General features: G+C 48.2%; 1 protein-coding gene across 3 annotated transcripts in view; it reads right to left on the reverse strand.

Moving 5' to 3' along the window:
• Nucleotides 1-20,019, reverse strand: part of LOC128706569 (uncharacterized) — a 516,652-nt gene that overhangs the window by 270,109 nt on the left and 226,524 nt on the right. For all 3 annotated transcript variants that reach the window (XM_070087824.1, XM_070087841.1, XM_070087835.1), the window contains one exon: nucleotides 19,124-19,198. In XM_070087824.1, the coding sequence (XP_069943925.1) occupies nucleotides 19,124-19,198 (75 nt within the window). The remainder of the gene's footprint in view (nucleotides 1-19,123; nucleotides 19,199-20,019) is intronic.

Here is a 20,019-nt window from a genome sequence, read left to right on the forward strand (position 1 = left end):
GATGATGGTATACCATCCTGGGGATGATGGTATACCATCCTGGGGATGATGGTATACCATCCTGGGGATGATGGTATACCATCCTGATGGTATACCATCCTGGGGATGATGGTATACCATCCTGGGGATGATGGTATACCATCCTGGGATGATGTATACCATCCTGGGGATGACGGTATACCATCCTGGGGATGATGGTATACCATCCTGGGGATGACGGTATACCATCCTGGGGATGATGGTATACCATCCTGGGGATGACGGTATACCATCCTGGGGATGATGGTATACCATCCTGGGGATGACGGTATACCATCCTGGGGATGATGGTATACCATCCTGGGGATGATGGTATACCATCCTGGGGATGACGGTATACCATCCTGGGGATGACGGTATACCATCCTGGGGATGATGGTATACCATCCTGGGGATGATGGTATACCATCCTGGGGATGACGGTATACCATCCTGGGGATGATGGTATACCATCCTGGGGATGATGGTATACCATCCTGGGGATGACGGTATACCATCCTGGGGATGATGGTATACCATCCTGGGGATGATGGTATACCATCCTGACGGTATACCTTCGTGGGGATGATGGTATACCATCCTGGGGATGATGGTATACCATCCTGGGGATGATGGTATACCATCCTGGGGATGATGGTATACCATCCTGGGGATGATGGTATACCATCCTGGGGATGATGGTATACCATCCTGGGGATGATGGTATACCATCCTGGGGATGATGGTATACCATCCTGGGGATGACGGTATACCATCCTGGGGATGATGGTATACCATCCTGGGGATGATGGTATACCATCCTGGGGATGATGGTATACCATCCTGGGGATGATGGTATACCATCCTGGGGATGACGGTATACCATCCTGGGGATGATGGTATACCATCCTGGGGATGATGGTATACCATCCTGGGGATGATGGTATACCATCCTGGGGATGATGGTATACCATCCTGGGGGATGATGGTATACCATCCTGGGGATGATGGTATACCATCCTGGGGATGATGGTATACCATCCTGGGGATGACGGTATACCATCCTGGGGATGACGGTATACCATCCTGGGGATGATGGTATACCATCCTGGGGATGATGGTATACCATCCTGGGGATGACGGTATACCATCCTGGGGATGATGGTATACCATCCTGATGGGATCCTGGGGATGGTATACCATCCTGGGGATGGGGATGGTATACCATCCTGGGGGGGTATACCATCCTGGGGATGGTATACCATCCTGGGGGGGATCCTGGGGATGGTATACCATCCTGGGGATGATGGTATACCATCCTGGGGATGATGGTATACCATCCTGGGGATGATGGTATACCATCCTGGGGATGATGGTATACCATCCTGGGGATGATGGTATACCATCCTGGGGATGATGGTATACCATCCTGGGGATGATGGTATACCATCCTGGGGATGACGGTATACCATCCTGGGGATGATGGTATACCATCCTGGGGATGATGGTATACCATCCTGGGGATGATGGTATACCATCCTGGGGATGATGGTATACCATCCTGGGGATGATGGTATACCATCCTGGGGATGATGGTATACCATCCTGGGGATGATGGTATACCATCCTGGGGATGACGGTATACCATCCTGGGGATGGTATACCATCCTGGGGATGATGGTATACCATCCTGGGGATGATGGTATACCATCCTGGGGATGATGGTATACCATCCTGGGGATGACGGTATACCATCCTGGGGATGATGGTATACCATCCTGGGGATGATGGTATACCATCCTGGGGATGATGGTATACCATCCTGGGGATGACGGTATACCATCCTGGGGATGATGGTATACCATCCTGGGGATGATGGTATACCATCCTGGGGATGATGGTATACCATCCTGGGGATGATGGTATACCATCCTGGGGATGATGGTATACCATCCTGGGGATGATGGTATACCATCCTGGGGATGATGGTATACCATCCTGGGGATGAGGGTCTACCATCGTGGGGTATACCATGGGGATGGTATACCATCCTGGGGATGATGGTATACCATCCTGGGGATGATGGTATACCATCCTGGGGATGATGGTATACCATCCTGGGGATGATGGTATACCATCCTGGGGATGATGGTATACCATCCTGGGGATGATGGTATACCATCCTGGGGATGATGGTATACCATCCTGGGGATGATGGTATACCATCCTGGGGATGATGGTATACCATCCTGGGGATGATGGTATACCATCCTGGGGATGATGGTATACCATCCTGGGGATGATGGTATACCATCCTGGGGATGATGGTATACCATCCTGGGGATGATGGTATACCATCCTGGGGATGATGGTATACCATCCTGGGGATGATGGTATACCATCCTGGGGATGATGGTATACCATCCTGGGGATGATGGTATACCATCCTGGGGATGATGGTATACCATCCTGGGGATGATGGTATACCATCCTGGGGATGATGGTATACCATCCTGGGGATGATGGTATACCATCCTGGGGATGATGGTATACCATCCTGGGGATGATGGTATACCATCCTGGGGATGATGGTATACCATCCTGGGGATGATGGTATACCATCCTGGGGATGATGGTATACCATCCTGGGGATGATGGTATACCATCCTGGGGATGACGGTATACCATCCTGGGGGGGATGATGGTATACCATCCTGGGGATGATGGTATACCATCCTGGGGATGATGGTATACCATCCTGGGGGATGACGGTATACCATCCTGGGGATGATGGTATACCATCCTGGGGATGATGGTATACCATCCTGGGGATGATGGTATACCATCCTGGGGATGACGGTATACCATCCTGGGGATGATGGTATACCATCCTGGGGATGATGGTATACCATCCTGGGGATGATGGTATACCATCCTGGGGATGATGGTATACCATCCTGGGGATGATGGTATACCATCCTGGGGATGACGGTATACCATCCTGGGGATGGGATGGGGATGGTATACCATCCTGGGGATGATGGTATACCATCCTGGGGATGACGGTATACCATCCTGGGGATGATGGTATACCATCCTGGGGATGATGGTATACCATCCTGGGGATGATGGTATACCATCCTGGGGATGATGGTATACCATCCTGGGGATGACGGTATACCATCCTGGGGATGATGGTATACCATCCTGGGGATGATGGTATACCATCCTGGGGATGGGATGATGGTATACCATCCCGGGGATGCTGGTATACCAGCCTGGGGATGATGGTATACCATCCTGGGGATGATGGTATACCATCCTGGGGATGATGGTATACCATCCTGGGGATGATGGTATACCATCCTGGGGATGATGGTATACCATCCTGGTATACCATCCTGGGGATGATGGTATACCATCCTGGGGATGATGGTATACCATCCTGGGGATGATGGTATACCATCCTGGGGATGATGGTATACCATCCTGGGGATGATGGTATACCATCCTGGGGTATACCATCCTGGGGATGATGGGGTATACCATCCTGGGGATGATGGTATACCATCCTGGGGATGATGGTATACCATCCTGGGGATGACGGTATACCATCCTGGGGATGGGGATGATGGTATACCATCCTGGGGATGATGGTATACCATCCTGGGGATGATGGTATACCATCCTGGGGATGATGGTATACCATCCTGGGGATGATGGTATACCATCCTGGGGATGACGGTATACCATCCTGGGGATGATGGTATACCATCCTGGGGATGATGGTATACCATCCTGGGGATGATGGTATACCATCCTGGGGATGATGGTATACCATCCTGGGGATGATGGTATACCATCCTGGGGATGATGGTATACCATCCTGGGGATGATGGTATACCATCCTGGGGATGATGGTATACCATCCTGGGGATGACGGTATACCATCCTGGGGATGATGGTATACCATCCTGGGGATGATGGTATACCATCCTGGGGGATGTATACCATCCGGTATACCAGCCTGGGGATGATGGTATACCATCCTGGGGATGACGGTATACCATCCTGGGGATGATGGTATACCATCCTGGGGATGATGGTATACCATCCTGGGGATGATGGTATACCATCCTGGGGATGATGGTATACCATCCTGGGGATGATGGTATACCATCCTGGGGATGATGGTATACCATCCTGGGGATGATGGTATACCATCCTGGGGATGATGGTATACCATCCTGGGGATGATGGTATACCATCCTGGGGATGATGGTATACCATCCTGGGGATGATGGTATACCATCCTGGGGATGACGGTATACCATCCTGGGGATGATGGTATACCATCCTGGGGATGATGGTATACCATCCTGGGGATGATGGTATACCATCCTGGGGATGATGGTATACCATCCTGGGGATGACGGTATACCATCCTGGGGATGATTGTATACCATCCTGGGGATGACAGTATACCATCCTGGGGATGACAGTATACCATCCTGGGGATGATGGTATACCATCCTGGGGATGATGGTATACCATCCTGGGGATGACGGTATACCATCCTGGGGATGATGGTATACCATCCTGGGGATGATGGTATACCATCCTGGGGATGACGGTATACCATCCTGGGGATGATTGTATACCATCCTGGGGATGACAGTATACCATCCTGGGGATGATGGTATACCATCCTGGGGATGATGGTATACCATCCTGGGGATGATGGTATACCATCCTGGGGATGATGGTATACCATCCTGGGGATGACGGTATACCATCCTGGGGATGGTATACCATCCTGGGGATGATTGTATACCATCCTGGGGATGATGGCATACCATCCTGGAGATGACGGTATACCATCCTGGGGATGATGGTATACCATCCTGGGGATGATGGTATACCATCCTGGGGATGATGGTATACCATCCTGGGGATGATGGTATACCATCCTGGGGATGATGCTATACCATCCTGGGGATGATACTATACCATCCTGGGGATGACAGTATACCATCCTGGGGATGATGGTATAACATCCTGGGGATGACAGTATACCGTCCTGGGGATGATGGTATACCATCCTGGGGATGACAGTATACCATCCTGGGGATGACAGTATACCATCCTGGGGATGATGGTATACCATCCTGGGGATGACAGTATACCATCCTGGGGATGATGGTATACCATCCTGGGGATGACAGTATACCATCCTGGGGATGACAGTATACCATCCTGGGGATAACAGTATACCATCCTGGGGATGACAGTATATCATCCTGGGGATGATACTACACCATCCTGGGGATGATAGTAAACCATCCTTTGGATAACAGTATACCACCTGGGGATAGTATAACATAATGGGGATGATAGTATACCATCCTGGGGATATTATACCATCCTGGGGATGATAGTATACCATCCTGGGGATAGTATACCTTCCTGGGATGATAGTATACCATCCTGGGATGATAGTATACCATCCTGGGGATGATAGTATACCGTCCTGGGATGACAGTATACCATCCTGGGGATGATAGTATACCATCCTGGGGATAACAGTATACCATCCTGGGGATGACAGTATACCATCCTGGGGATAACAGTATACCATCCTGGGGATGACAGTATACCATCCTGGGGATGATAGTATACCATCCTGGGGATGATAGTATACCATCCTGGGGATGATGGTATACTATCCTGGGGATGATGGTATACCATCCTGCGGATGACAGTATACCATCCTGGGGATGACAGTATACCATCCTGGGGATGACAGTATACCATCCTGGGGATGACAGTATACCATCCTGGGGATGACAGTATACCATCCTGGGGATGACAGTATACATCCTGGGGATGATAGTAAACAATCCTGGGGATGATAGTATACTATAATGGGAATGATAGTATACCACCCTGGGATTGCTATGATACCATACTGGGATTGACAGTATACCACTCTGGGATTGATAGTATTCCAGCTTGAGATTGATAGTATACCATCCTAGGACTGATTGTATACCATCATGGGATTGATAGTATAGCATCCAGGGATTGATAATATACCACCTGGGATAGATAGTATACCATCCTGGGATTGATAGTATACCACCTGGGATTGATAGTATATCATCCTGGGGATGATAGTAAACAATCCTGGGGATAATAGTATGCTATCCTGGGAATGATAGTAAACCATCCTGGGGATGATAGCAGACCATCCTGGGATTGGTAGGATACCATACTTGGATTGGTAGGATACCATACTGGGATTGACAGTATACCACTCTGGGATTGATAGTATACCATCTCGGGATTGATAGTATACCATCCTAGGATTGTTAGTATACCATCCTGGGATTGATAGTCTACCATCCTGGGACAGAGAGTACACCATCCAGAGATTGATACTATACAATCCTGGGGATGATAGTATAAGATCCTGAGGTTGAAAGTATACCATCCAGGGACAGAGAGTACACCGTCCAGGGATTGATAGTACACCATCCAGGGATTGATAGCACACCATCATGGGGATGATAGTATACCATTCTGGAGATAATAGTATACCATCCTCGGGATAACAGTATACCATCCTGGGGATGATAGTATACTATCCTGGGGATGATAGTATACCATCCTGGGAATAGTATACCACCTGGGTATGGTATACTCAGTGATTCAAAATAGTGTTCCAGCGCGTGCTGTCGACCCTGGTGCTGTCTTGGAAGACAGTGCCCTGGTGCTGTCTTGGAAGACAGTGCCCTGGTGCAGTCTTAGAAGACAGTGCCCTGGTGCAGTCTTAGAAGACAGTGCCCTGGTGCTGTCTTAGAAGATAGTGCCCTGGTGCTGCCTTAGAAGACAGTGCCATGGTGCTGCCTTAGAAGACAGTGACCTGGTGCTGTCTTAGAAGACAGTGCCCTGGTGCTGCCTTAAAAGACAGTGCCCTGGTGATGTCTTAGAAGATAGTGCCCTGGTGCTGCCTTAGAAGACAGTGCCTTGGTGCTGTCTTGAAAGACAGTGCCCTGGTGCTGCCTTAGAAGACAGAGCCATGGTGCTGCCTTAGAAGACAGTGCCCTGGTGCTGCCTTAGAAGACAGTGCCCTGGTGCTGTCTTGGAAGACAGTGCACTGATGCTCCCTTGGAAGACAGCGCCCTGGTGCTGCCTTAGAAGACAGTGCCTTGGTGCTGCCTTAGAAGACAATGCCCTGGAGCTGTCTTGGAAGACAGTGCCCTGGTGCTGCCTTAGAAGGCAGTGCCCTGGTGCTGTCTTGGAAGACAGTGTCAAAGTGGTTCTTAGAAGACAGTGCCCTGGTGCTGTCTTGGAAGACAGTGCCCTAGTGCTGTCTTGGAAGACAGTGCCCTAGTGCTGTCTTAGAAGACAGTGCCCTGGTGCTGCCTTAGAAGACAGTGCCCTGGTGCTGCCTTAGAAGACAGTGCCCTGGTGCTGTCTTGGAAGACAGTGCCCTGGTGCTGCCTTAGAAGACAGTGCCCTGGTGCTGTCTCGGAAGACAGTGCCCTGATGCTGTTTCGGAAGACAGTGCCCTGGTGCTGCCTTAGAAGGCAGTGCCCTGGTGCTGCCTTAGAAGGCAATGCCCTGGTGCTGCATTAGACGGCAGTGCCCTGGTGCTGCCTTAGAAGACAGTGACCTGGTGCTGCCTTAGAAGACAGTGCCCTGGTGCTGCCTTAGAAGACAGTGCCCTGGTGCTGCCTTAGAAGACAGTGCCCTGGTGCTGCCTTAGAAGACAGTGCCCTGGTGCTGTCTTGGAAGACAGTGCCCTGGTGCTGTCTTGGAAGACAGTGCGCTGGTGCTGTCTTGGAAGACAGTGCGTTGGTGCTGTCTTGGAAGACAGTGCCCTGGTGCTGTCATGGAAGACAGTGCCCTGGTGCTGTCTTGGAAGAAAGTGCCCTGGTGCTGTCTTGGAAGACAGTGCCCTGGTGCTGTCTTGGAAGACAGTGCCCTGGTGCTGTCTTGGAAGACAGTGCCCTGGTGCAGTCTTGGAAGACAGTGCCCTGGTGCAGTCTTAGAAGACAGTGCCCTGGTGCTGTCTTAGAAGACAGTGCCCTGGCGCTGTCTTAGAAGACAGTGCCCTGGTGCTGCCTTAGAAGACAGTGACATGGTGCTGCCTTAGAAGACAGTGCCATGGTGCTGCCTTAGAAGACAGTGACCTGGTGCTGTCTTAGAAGACAGTGCCCTGGTGCTGCCTTAAAAGACAGTGCCCTGGTGCTGTCTTAGAAGATAGTGCCCTGGTGCTGCCTTAGAAGACAGTGCCTTGGTGCTGTCTTGAAAGACAGTGCCCTGGTGCTGCCTTAGAAGACAGTGCCATGGTGCTGCCTTAGAAGACAGTGCCCTGGTGCTGCCTTAGAAGACAGTGCCCTGGTGCTGTCTTGGAAGACAGTGCCCTGGTGCTATCTTGGAAGTCAGTGCCCTTGTGCTGCCTTAGAAGACAGAGACCTGGTGCTGCCTTAGAAGACAGTGCCCTGGTGCTGTCTTAGAAGACAGTGCCCTGGTGCTCTTTTGGAAGGCAGTGCCCTGGTGCTGCCTTTGAAGACAGTGCCCTGGTGCTGTCTTGGAAGACAGTGCACTGATGCTGCCTTGGAAGACAGCGCCCTGGTGCTGCCTTAGAAGGCAGTGCCCTGGTGCTGTCTTGGAAGACAGTGCCATAGTGCTGTCTTGGAAGACAGTGTCCAAGTGGTTCTTAGAAGACAGTGCCCTGGTGCTGTCTTGGAAGACAGTGCCCTAGTGCTGTCTTAGAAGACAGTGCCCTGGTGCTGCCTTAGAAGACAGTGCCTTCGTGCTGTCTTGAAAGACAGTGCCCTGGTGCTGCCTTAGAAGACAGTGCCCTGGTGCTGCCTTAGAAGACAGTGCCCTGGTGCTGTCTTGGAAGACAGTGCCCTGGTGCTGTCTCGGAAGACAGTGCCCTGGTGCTGTCTCGGAAGACAGTGCCCTGGTGCTGTCTCGGAAGACAGTGCCCTGGTGCTGTCTCGGAAGACAGTGCCCTGGTGCTGCCTTAGAAGGCAGTGCCCTGGTGCTGCCTTAGAAGGCAGTGCCCTGGTGCTGCATTAGACGGCAGTGCCCTGGTGCTGCCTGAGAAGTCAGTGACATGGTGCTGCCTTAGAAGACAGTGCCCTGGTGCTGCCTTAGAAGACAGTGCCCTGGTGCTGCCTTAGAAGACAGTGCCCTGGTGCTGTCTTGGAAGACAGTGCCCTGGTGCTATCTTGGAAGTCAGTACCCTGGTGCTATCTTGGAAGACAGTGCCCTGGTGGTGCCTTAGAAGATAGTGACCTGGTGCTGCCTTAGAAGACAGTGCCCTGGTGCTGTCTTAGAAGACAGTGCCCTGCTGCTGTCTTGGAAGACAGTGCACTGGTGCTGCCTTGGAAGACAGCGCCCTGGTGCTGCCTTAGAAGACAGTGCCTTGGTGCTGCCTTGGAGCTGTCTTGGAAGACAGTGCCCTGGTGCTGTCTTGGAAGACAGTGCCCTGGTGCTGTCTTGGAAGACAGTGCCCTGGTGCTGCCTTAGAAGACAGTGCCCTGGAGCTGTCTTGGAAGACAGTGCCCTGGTGCTGTCTTGGAAGACAGTGCCCTGGTGCTGTCTTGGAAGACAGTGCCCTAGAGCTGTCTTGGAAGACAGTGCCCTAGAGCTGTCTTGGAAGACAGTGTCCTGGTGATTCTTAGAAGACATTGCCCTGGTGCTGTCTTGGAAGACAGTGCCTTCGTGCTGTCTTGAAAGACAGTGCCCTGGTGCTGCTTTAGAAGACAGTGCCCTGGCGCTGCCTTGGAAGACAGTGCTCTAGTGCTGACTTGGAAGACAGTGTCCTGGTGCTTCTTAAAGACAGTGCCCTGGTGCTGCCTTAGAAGACAGTGCCCTGGTGCTGTCTTGGAAGTCAGTGCCCTGGTGCTATCTTGGAAGTCAGTACCCTGGTGCTGCCTTAGAAGACAGTGCCCTGGTGGTGCCTTAGAAGACAGTGCCCTGGTGTTGTCTTGGAAGACAGTGCCCTGGTGGTTCTTAGAAGACAGTGCCCTGGTGCTAACTTGTCAGACAGTGCCCTGGTGCTGTCTTAGAAGACAGTGCCCTGGTGCTGCCTTAGAAGACAGTGCCTTCGTGCTGTCTTGAAAGACAGTGCCCTGGTGCTGCCTTAGAAGACTGTGCCCTGGTGCTGCCTTAGAAGACAGTGCCCTAATGCTGCCTTAGAAGACAGTGCCCTGGTGCTGCCTTAGAAGACAGTGCCCTAATGCTGCCTTAGAAGACAGTGCCCTGGTGCTGCCTTAGAAGATAGTGCCCTGGTGCTGCCTTAGAAGATAGTGCCCTGTTGCTGTCTTGGAAGACAGTGCCCTGGTGCTGTCTTGGAAGACAGTGCCCTGGTGCTGTCTTGGAAGACAGTGCCCTGGTGCTGCCTGTGCTGCCTTAGAAGACAGTGCCCTGGTGCTGTCTTGGAAGACAGTGCCATAGTGCTGTCTTGGAAGACAGTGTCCAGGTGGTTCTTAGAAGACAGTGCTCTGGTGCTGTCTTGGAAGACAGTGCCCTGGTGCTGTCTTAGAAGACAGTGCCCTGGTGCTGCCTTAGAAGACAGTGCCTTCCTGCTGTCTTGAAAGACAGTGCCCTGGTGCTGCCTTAGAAGACAGTGCCCTGGTGCTGCCTTAGAAGACAGTGCCCTGGTGCTGTCTTGGAAGACAGTGCCCTGGTGCTGTCTCGGAAGACAGTGCCCTGGTGCTGTCTCAGAAGACAGTGCCCTGGTGCTGTCTCGGAAGACAGTGCCCTGGTGCTGTCTCCGAAGACAGTGCCGTGGTGCTGTCTTGGAAGACAGTGCCCTGGTGCTGCTTTAGAAGGCAGTGCCCTGGTGCTGCATTAGACAGCAGTGCCCTGGTGCTGCCTTAGAAGACAGTGCCCTGGTGGTGCCTTAGAAGACAATGACCTGGTGCTGCCTTAGAAGACAGTGCCCTGTTGCTGCCTTAGAAGACAGTGCCCTGTTGCTGCCTTAGAAGACAGTGCCCTTCTGGTGCCTTAGAAGATAGTGACCTGGTGCTGCCTTAGAAGACAGTGCCCTGGTGCTGTCTTGGAAGACAGTGCACTGGTGCTGCCTTGGAGCTGTCTTGGAAGACAGTGCCCTGGTTCTGTCTTGGAAGACAGTGCCCTGGAGCTGTCTTGAAATACAGTGCCCTGGTGCTGGCTTGGAAGACAGTGCCCTGGTGCTGTCTTAGAAGACAGTGCCCTGGTGCTGCCTTAGAAGACAGTGCCCTGGTGCTGTCTTCGAAGACAGTGCCCTAGTGCTGTCTTGGAAGACAGTGTCCTGGTGCTGCCTTAGAAGACAGTGCCCTGGTGCTGTCTTGGAAGACAGTGCCCTGGTGCTGTCTTAGAAGACAGTGCCTTGGTGCTGTCTTGAAAGACAGTGCCCTGGTGCTGCCTTAGAAGACAGTGCCCTGGTGCTGCCTTAGAAGACAGTGCCCTGGTGCTGCCTTAGAAGACAGTGCCCTGGTGCTGCCTGCCTTAGAAGACAGTGCCTTGGTGCTGTCTTGAAAGACAGTGCCCTGGTGCTGCCTTAGAAGACAGTGCCCTGGTGCTGCCTTAGAAGACAGTGCCCTGGTGCTGCCTTAGAAGACAGTGCCCTGGTGCTGCCTTAGAAGACAGTGCCCTGGTGCTGCCTTTGAAGACAGTGCCCTGGTGGTGTCTTGGAAGACAGTGCCCTGGTGCTGTCTCGGAAGACAGTGCCCTGGTGCTGTCTTGGAAGACAATGCCCTGGTTCTGTCCTGGAAGGCAGTGCCCTGGTGCTGCCTTAGAAGACAGTGTCCTGGTGCTGTCCTGGAAGACAGTGCCCTGGTGTTGCATTAGAAGACAGTGCCCTGGTGCTGCCTTAGAAGACGGTGCCCTGGTGCTGTCTTTTAAGACAGTGCCCTGGTGCTGTCCTGGAAGGCAGTGCCCTGGTGCTGCATTAGAAGACAGTGCCCTGGTGCTGCCTTAGAAGACAGTGCCCTGGTGCTGCCTTAGAAGACAGTGCCCTGGTGCTGTCTTGGAAGACTGTGCCCTGGTGCTGTCCTGGAAGACAGTGCCCTGGTGCTGCATTAGAAGACAGTGCCCTAGTGCTGTCTTGGAAGACAGTGCCCTGGTGCTGTCCTGGAAGACAGTGCCCTGGTGCTGTCTTGGAAGACAGTGCCCTGGTGCTGTCTTAGAAGACAGTGCCCAGGTGAGCCGCATGGGAACAGTGAGCCGGCTGGAGACAGTGAGCCCGCTGAGGACAGTGAGCCAGCTGGAGACAGTAAGCCAGCTGAGAGAGAGCCAGGTGGAGACAGTGAGCCAGCTGGAGACAGTGAACCAGCTGGGGACAGTGAGCCATTTGGAGACAGTGAGCCAGCTGGAGACAGTGAGCCAGCTGGAGACAGTGAGCCCGCTGAGGACAGTGAGCCAGCTGGAAACAGTGAGCCAGCTGGAAACAGTGAGCCCGCTGAGGACAGTGACCCAGCTGTGGCTCAACACGCACTGATCTACGAATATTAAAAAATGGCATTTCAACTGGAGGTGTCAACAGTGTTGCCGGGGTCGAGTCATAGCTCCTGGCCCCGCCTCTTCGCTGGTCGATACTAATTCACTCTCTCCCTGCTCCATGATATTTGTCATACCTCTTCTTAAAGCTATTTATGGAACTTGCCTCCACTACTTCACTCTCCGACACAGACACAGGAAATCGAAGCAGCCCAGCCGCCGTGGAGAGACGTCGTCGTTCCTGCTCTTCAGCTGAGCAACTCTGAACACTGTTACTCTGAGATTTTTCTTGGGTTATCCTGAGTAGTTCTTCACCAGAGCTGAGAGGAAACTTGCTTGCAGTCACTTCGAGCCCCATCCCATCAAGAGGGTAAGGCGGTGACTTGCTTGCTTGTTCACCCCTCTCATCCCCATCCTCCCATCCTTCCCCATCCTCCCCTCACACAAACATCTACACTGGCCCACACACTAACACACTACATACATTGCTATCCTTCTGACTTTCCTATCTTTTTCTTTTTCGGCAACTTCGCTTTGGCGAGTTAACACAAGGCATTTTGACCATCCGGTAGCCCGTGTGGTTTTTTAAAATCCAGCCGATCTTTGCCTTGGGCCCTTTACCCTCACTACTCGAGGGTAGGCTATCTTAGGGGCTGACCTTCATAAGTCAGGTGAAATAGGATGCTAGAATAACACTAAGGAAAGACCCTTTTTGTTAAAGTAACTTCTCTGCCAGATGTTCCTTCCTAGACATAATGGCAACCAAAAGTCGATGAAAGAAATTCTAGCATGTATTTGCTCGAACTCAACTGTTGCTCCAGTGGATGTTTTTCAAACCCACGCTGGAGCAGTACTTCTCCTCTCTTCGGAAGAAGAGTTACTTCAACTGCTGAAGCATGATGTTCTTGACAAACTGAAGACTTCTGGTGTTACCCCAGTTGTACCTGACAGCTATCAAGCTCAGAGGACTGTGTTTGTTGCAAGAATCAACAGTTTCATGCGACATAGAACAGCGAATGAAATTGTTGAGGACATTAATACGGAGAATTCTGAATTTAGGGCTGTAGAAGCACATAAATTCTCTAAACCTAACAACAACAAGGTAACCTTAAAGTTAATACTTGAGACACCTGAGGAGGCCAAACTTGTGTGTCAAAATGGCTTCAAATGTTTTGGCACCAGATGTACACCTGACCAAATCTCTCTTGAACGATTTGTCAGTGTGACACAATGTTTTAAGTGTTATGCCTTTGGTCATAACACCAACAAATGCAGTACTCAAGGGCAGATTTGTAGCATTTGCTCTGGCCAACATTCTTATAGAGATTGTACTAATAAAAATACATTCAAATGTGTCCTCTGCAACGGAAAACACCATGCTGTTTCTGCTATCTGTCCTGAGAGGAAAAAGGAAATGCAGAAAATTATTGAAGCTAAGAAACTGTCCACTTCTAAGAAGACCACTCCCCAGGCACCGCCAACGATGTCCCAAACTTCCTTCCCAGCTCTGCCTGGATCAAGTGGTACTCCTCAGGTCTCTACCACTGGTTCCAATGTTTGGAATTCTGCCCCTCTTGGAGCGCCCCAATCTAACCCTCACCTACAACATACACAAACGCAACAACAAGGTTCAGTCTCATCTCCTAGGTCTCAGGTATCCACAGCCGGGGATATGACGAGAGCACAACTAATGTATATGATGGCCAAAGACATAGCAGGTGGTGACATTCAACTCTGCTCTCAGGTTTTAAATAATCTGTTAATGGCTAATGGGATCACTCTCAGCCTTCTCATAACAAGAAGTATGTACCCTACTCTACATCTACAAACAAGCCTAAGTCATCCCTGGCCCAGGGATCGCCCACTTCGCATACCCAGGTTGTCAACTCCCCTCAACCCGATAAGTCAACACCTGAACATAATGATGCCCCAGAAAGTGGTGCCTACTCTCCCGCTATTGAAGCTGATCCTGTTGAACAGGAACTTTCCCAGGATAACTCACCTTGCCTACCTAATTTTCCCTTGGAACCTCCACAGTCTCCCATTAACTCTCACGAGCCTCTACTTCCTGTAACTGGGAATATCATACCTCAGTTTTCTGATGATGACTCTAATGACTCTAATGAGTCTGTTAATATTACTACCTCTAGTGAAGATGATGGCATTTTTAATACACAAGCAACTACGCAGAAGTTCCCTCCTCCCCTTGACGAGTCCAGCAGGGATAGTGTGGATACCAAACATGACATTACTTGCAGACGTTCAGACCGCAGTACACGAGCGAAGTGCAAGAAATAATGGGGATTACAATTTTCCAACTGAATGTTTAACATTTCTTCAATAACCGTTACCTCCTTGAGGTTGAACTACATAATTACAATCCCGATGTTGTACTTTTGAACGAGACAGCTGCGAGAGTTGATCAACATATTAAATTACGTGGTTACTCTACTGTGGAGAAATCGAGAGGACCCTATAGTGGTGTAGCCATCTTAGTTAAATTAGGCTATACTTTTAAAAATATTCATGTTGATGAAGATAACATTCTTGCAATAGAAATGACAACGTCTCATGGACAACTAGTGATAGGAACTGGATATTTTTCCCCGAGACAACAATATATAGAGTCAATTCCTCTACATAGGATATTAAGCAGAAATATTCCAACAATTCTAGCGGGAGATTTTAATGCTCATCACCCTGCCCTCTTCAACTGTGGAGCTGGTATTCCACTGGGTGACTTGAAAGGAAAACAACTAATATCATGACAGCTAGAAACTTGTCATTTCAAAGCCCATTCTTTAAATCGTATATTGGTCCTCATCCAGGGACACCAGATATAGTCCTGACAAACAGAGACTGTGACATCTTTCACTGTCGTATATCTCCTGGTGGAAATGTAGGATCTGACCATATCCCTGTTATAATACAACTACAAACTTCTCCATTTAGAATACCTGTAACTCCTAAACCCAATCTTAACACCCTAGGATTTGACCCCTTCAGGGCATTTCTGGGTGAGGATGAAATTGTGTCATTGGAAAATCTACCTTCCACTGCAATTGATGACGCAATCAGGTCCCTGCATAATCGAATAATTGAAGCTACTAATGCAACTTGTCAATTAGCTTCCACAAAGATATACCAACAATATAAACCTACTAGGGAAATTAGAGACACTAAGAATTTATCAAGCAGAATGTCGAAGGCATCTTCAAGCGCGACAACCACCAGTAGCTACACTGCACCGATCAAGGCAAGAATTAATTAACATGATTAGTCATCACAAACGGGACTTATGGAAATTGCTAGTTCTTCAAGCTAATCAGTATAAACGTGAACCAGCAAAATTTTGGAGTAATATCCGACAACTTTTAGGGGCAAAGCACAAGGCTCCTAACTACCTAGTTCATACCTTCACTGATGAGGATGTTGAAATTAAACTTGACGATCCACAGGACCAGGCTAATTTGATGGGTGATGTATGGGAGAAAATTCTCTCCCACAATAACAGTAGTCAATTTAACAATAATCATTATCAGTTGGTAAATGAATGGAGAGATGAGAACTTGGATGATCTACAACCACTACCTTCCATCGATACTTCAACTCTTGAAGATACCCACCCGCTTACTAGACCTATTACATTACTAGAGATGAGTCAGGTTATTCATTGGAAGAATGCGAAATAGAGCCCCTGGTCTCTCTGGAATAACAATGAAACAAATAAAGTTCCTGTCCAGAAATTGTAAACAGTCTTTGGTAAATATCTTTAATGCCATCTTGGCCTCAGGACATTTTCCAGTTGTTTTTAAGACTGCTACGATGATCTTTCTTGCTAAGCCCAATAAATACATTCACCAACCTGGGAACTATAGACCTATATCTTTACTTGAAGTCACTGGAAAAGTTCTTGAGAAAGTCATTTCCAACAGATTGAACTACTATATGGAGTTTAATCACCTTTTTACTGAAAAATAATTTGGCTTTAGAACACATAGAGGTACCAATCATGCAATAAATGTTATTTTCGATACTGTAGCAAGTCTAAAACATCAGGGCAATCTTGCCTTAATTGTCACCAGAGATGTTCATAAAGCTTTTGATAGCTTATGGCATGATGGCCTTATATACAAACTCATTGACCTACCAGACCATAATTGGACTTTTCTCAGATTAATATATAATTTCTTAACTCAAAGAAAAATCATTCCCACCTTTCGCGGCAGGTCGACAGAGCCTTTTATACCAACAGCTGGTGTCCCACAAGGTTCTTGTCTCAGTCCAATTCTATTCAACATTTATGTCAATGACCTTCCTCAACCAGAGTTTAATGACACAACTGAGACACAGTTTGCAGATGATGTTATTCATGTCGTCTCATCAACTCCGATAACAGGAAAATACAAGTACGAGAGAGTCATAGAAAAAATTAATATTGAACTTCGTCGAACATCTAACTGGGAAAAGAAATGGAGAATTACGACTAATCCTGACAAAGTCCTTGTTAGCACTATAGGATGTTTTGCATCAACCATCGAAGATAAAGGGGGTATCTCCATCAGAGGTACATCTGTAGCCATTAGAAACTCTAACAAGATTTTGGGATATGAAATAGACAGGCTGCTCCACTCAACATCTCATGTAACTAAAAAGATCAACATAGCCAAAGCCGGTCTTAGCAGTCTCTTTCGATTCAATCAAGCCCCTCAACATGTCAAAAAACATCTGTATAAAATGATAATAAGACCTATACTCGAATACCCTTGTGTCCCAATGTCATTAACAACAAAGACCAATATGCTACGGTTACAAAGGGTCCAGAATAGAGCTCTTCGCTTCATTACCGATACCAGGAGGAGAGACAGAGTTAAAATGGCAGATTTACACGTACAACAAGATATTACTGCCATAAATGTACGCCTTGACACCCTAAAAAAGAAACAACTCTATACAATGCAAGAACTATACATGCCAGATAGAGAACATCCTATACAAGTGGTAAATACCACGGATTATACCATCAATACTCCTCCTCACAGGACTCAAAGAATGACTCTCCCACAGAGGGTTCGTCGTTTTATACATAAAGATGATTACCCTCGACCCATGATATTGAGCAACCTCCGTGATGAAGAAGATTGGGTAACACCAGAACCCTTCTATGTATACTGAGAACATCATCGCCCCCAATTAGGGAGACATCTTATATAACAATCTAATGTAAAAATTATGCTATTTACCATGGCTGGACACCACCTGTAAGAAGCCATTGTCACGTAATTCTATAAACTGGCCAGAAAATTATTGCCTTCATTGTCGCATAAATATCCGTTGTGCAATCGCAAAAAAAAACAATTGCAACTTGTATAATTACTACCAATTCAGAGTCATGTACTTATATATCTGTTATATCTATGTGACTCTGATGGGTTAGTATTATACCCCTTAAAGAATATCTTATCATTTCACATACACTTTTTAAATTACACCAAAGTGGTTGGGCCACTTACCTTTTATATCCTACCTCTCTCCCCCCTCCCACCCTTTTATATCCTACCTCTCTCCCCCTCCCACCCTTTTATATCCTACCTCTCTCCCCCCTCCCACCCTTTTATATCCTACCTCTCTCCCCCCTCCCACCCTTTTATATCCTACCTCTCTCCCCCCTCCCACCCTTTTATATCCTACCTCTCTCCCCCCTCCCACCCTTTTATATCCTACCTCTCTCCTCCCTCCCTCCCTTTTATATCCTACCTCTCTCCCCCCTCCCACCCTTTTATATCCTACCTCTCTCCCCCCTCCCACCCTTTTATATCCTACCTCTCTCCTCCCTCCCACCCTTTTCCAATATTTCTATCCTTACCCATCCTTCTTCCTTACCCATCTTACCAAAGCTCTGGTCTGGACAATACAATACTTCACTCTCCAGATTATTCCAGTTCCTGACAACTCTAAGACTAAAGAAATACTTCCTAACATCCCTATGACTCATCTGGATTTTCAGCGTCCAATTGTGTCCCCTTGTTTCTGTATCCCGTCTCTGAAACATTCGATCCTTGTCCACCTTGTCAATGCCTCTTAGTATTTTACACGTTGTTATCATGTCCCCTCTATCCCTCCTATCCTCTAGTGTCATCAGGTTGAGTTCCCTTAACCTCTCCTCATAAGACATACCCCTCAGTTCCGGGACTAATCGTGTTGCAAATTTTTGCACTTTCTCCAATTCGTGACGTGTTTGACTAAGTGAGGGTTCCATACTGGCGCTGCACATTCCAGTATAGGCCTTACGAACACTGTGTACAATGTCGTGAATGACTCCTTACTCAGATGTCTAAACGCCAATCTCCCATATGCTGCAGCAGTTATTTGATTGATGTGTGCCTCAGGGGACATGTTCGTTATAATGCTTACCCCAAGATCCTTTCCTTTAATTGACGTTTACAGCTGTTGGATTCCTAAACTGTACTCCGTCTGCGGTCTTCTGTGTACTTTCCCAATCTTTATGACCATGTACCAGAGTGTATTTGTTTAACATAAGTATCAGAGTACATAGGTTCAACATGAGTACCAGAGTGTTCAACATAACAAGATTACTCACCTCATCGTTCTCAGAGCTGCCCATGGAGAGCAGGGAACCATCACTGCAAGTGCTGTGTGTCGCCCGCGAACAACTCTGAGTAAACAATAAAAATATATCATTAAGACACACCCAGGGACGCTACAGTGAACACGTCTATAAGAATGCACCACATGCAACAATAAACAATAATAATAACGTTAATGTAACAATTCATAACCAATAATTTCGCTTAAAAAGGTAACAAAGTATTCCTTTATAGATTATAGAAATAAACTCCATTATATATATACATATATATATATATATATATATATATATATATATATATATATATATATATATATATATATATATATATATATATATATGCATAAATTGACAAATCTTAACACGGTTTTACTAAGGGGCATTTCTGTCTTATGAATTTACTAACTTTTTTCACTAAGGTGTTTGAGGAGGTAGATCATGGTAATGAATATGATATTGTGTATATGGACTTCAGTAAGGTTTTCGATAAAGTTCCACACCAGAGGCTATTGAGGAAACTTAAGGCACACGGAATAGGAGGAGAATTTTTTTCCTGGGTAGAGGCATGGCTGACAAATAGGCAGCAAAGAATTTGCATAAATGGGGAGAAATCAGAATGGGGGCACGTCACAAGCGGTGTTCCACAGAGGTCAGTCCAATTCATTCTATCGAGGACATTAGTGCACTCCAGGATGATTTGAATAGACTGATGCAGTGGTCGGAGAAGTGGCAGATGCAGTTTAATATAGACAAATGCAAAGTTCTAAATGTTGGACAGGACAATAACCATGCCACTTATAAACTGAGCAGTGCAGATCATAATACTACTGACTGCGAAAAGGATTTAGGAGTTCTGGTTAGCAGTAATCTGAAACCAAGACAACAGT

The sequence above is a fragment of the Cherax quadricarinatus genome, chromosome 2, assembly GCF_038502225.1.
Source record: "Cherax quadricarinatus isolate ZL_2023a chromosome 2, ASM3850222v1, whole genome shotgun sequence".
NCBI lineage: Eukaryota > Metazoa > Arthropoda > Malacostraca > Decapoda > Parastacidae > Cherax > Cherax quadricarinatus.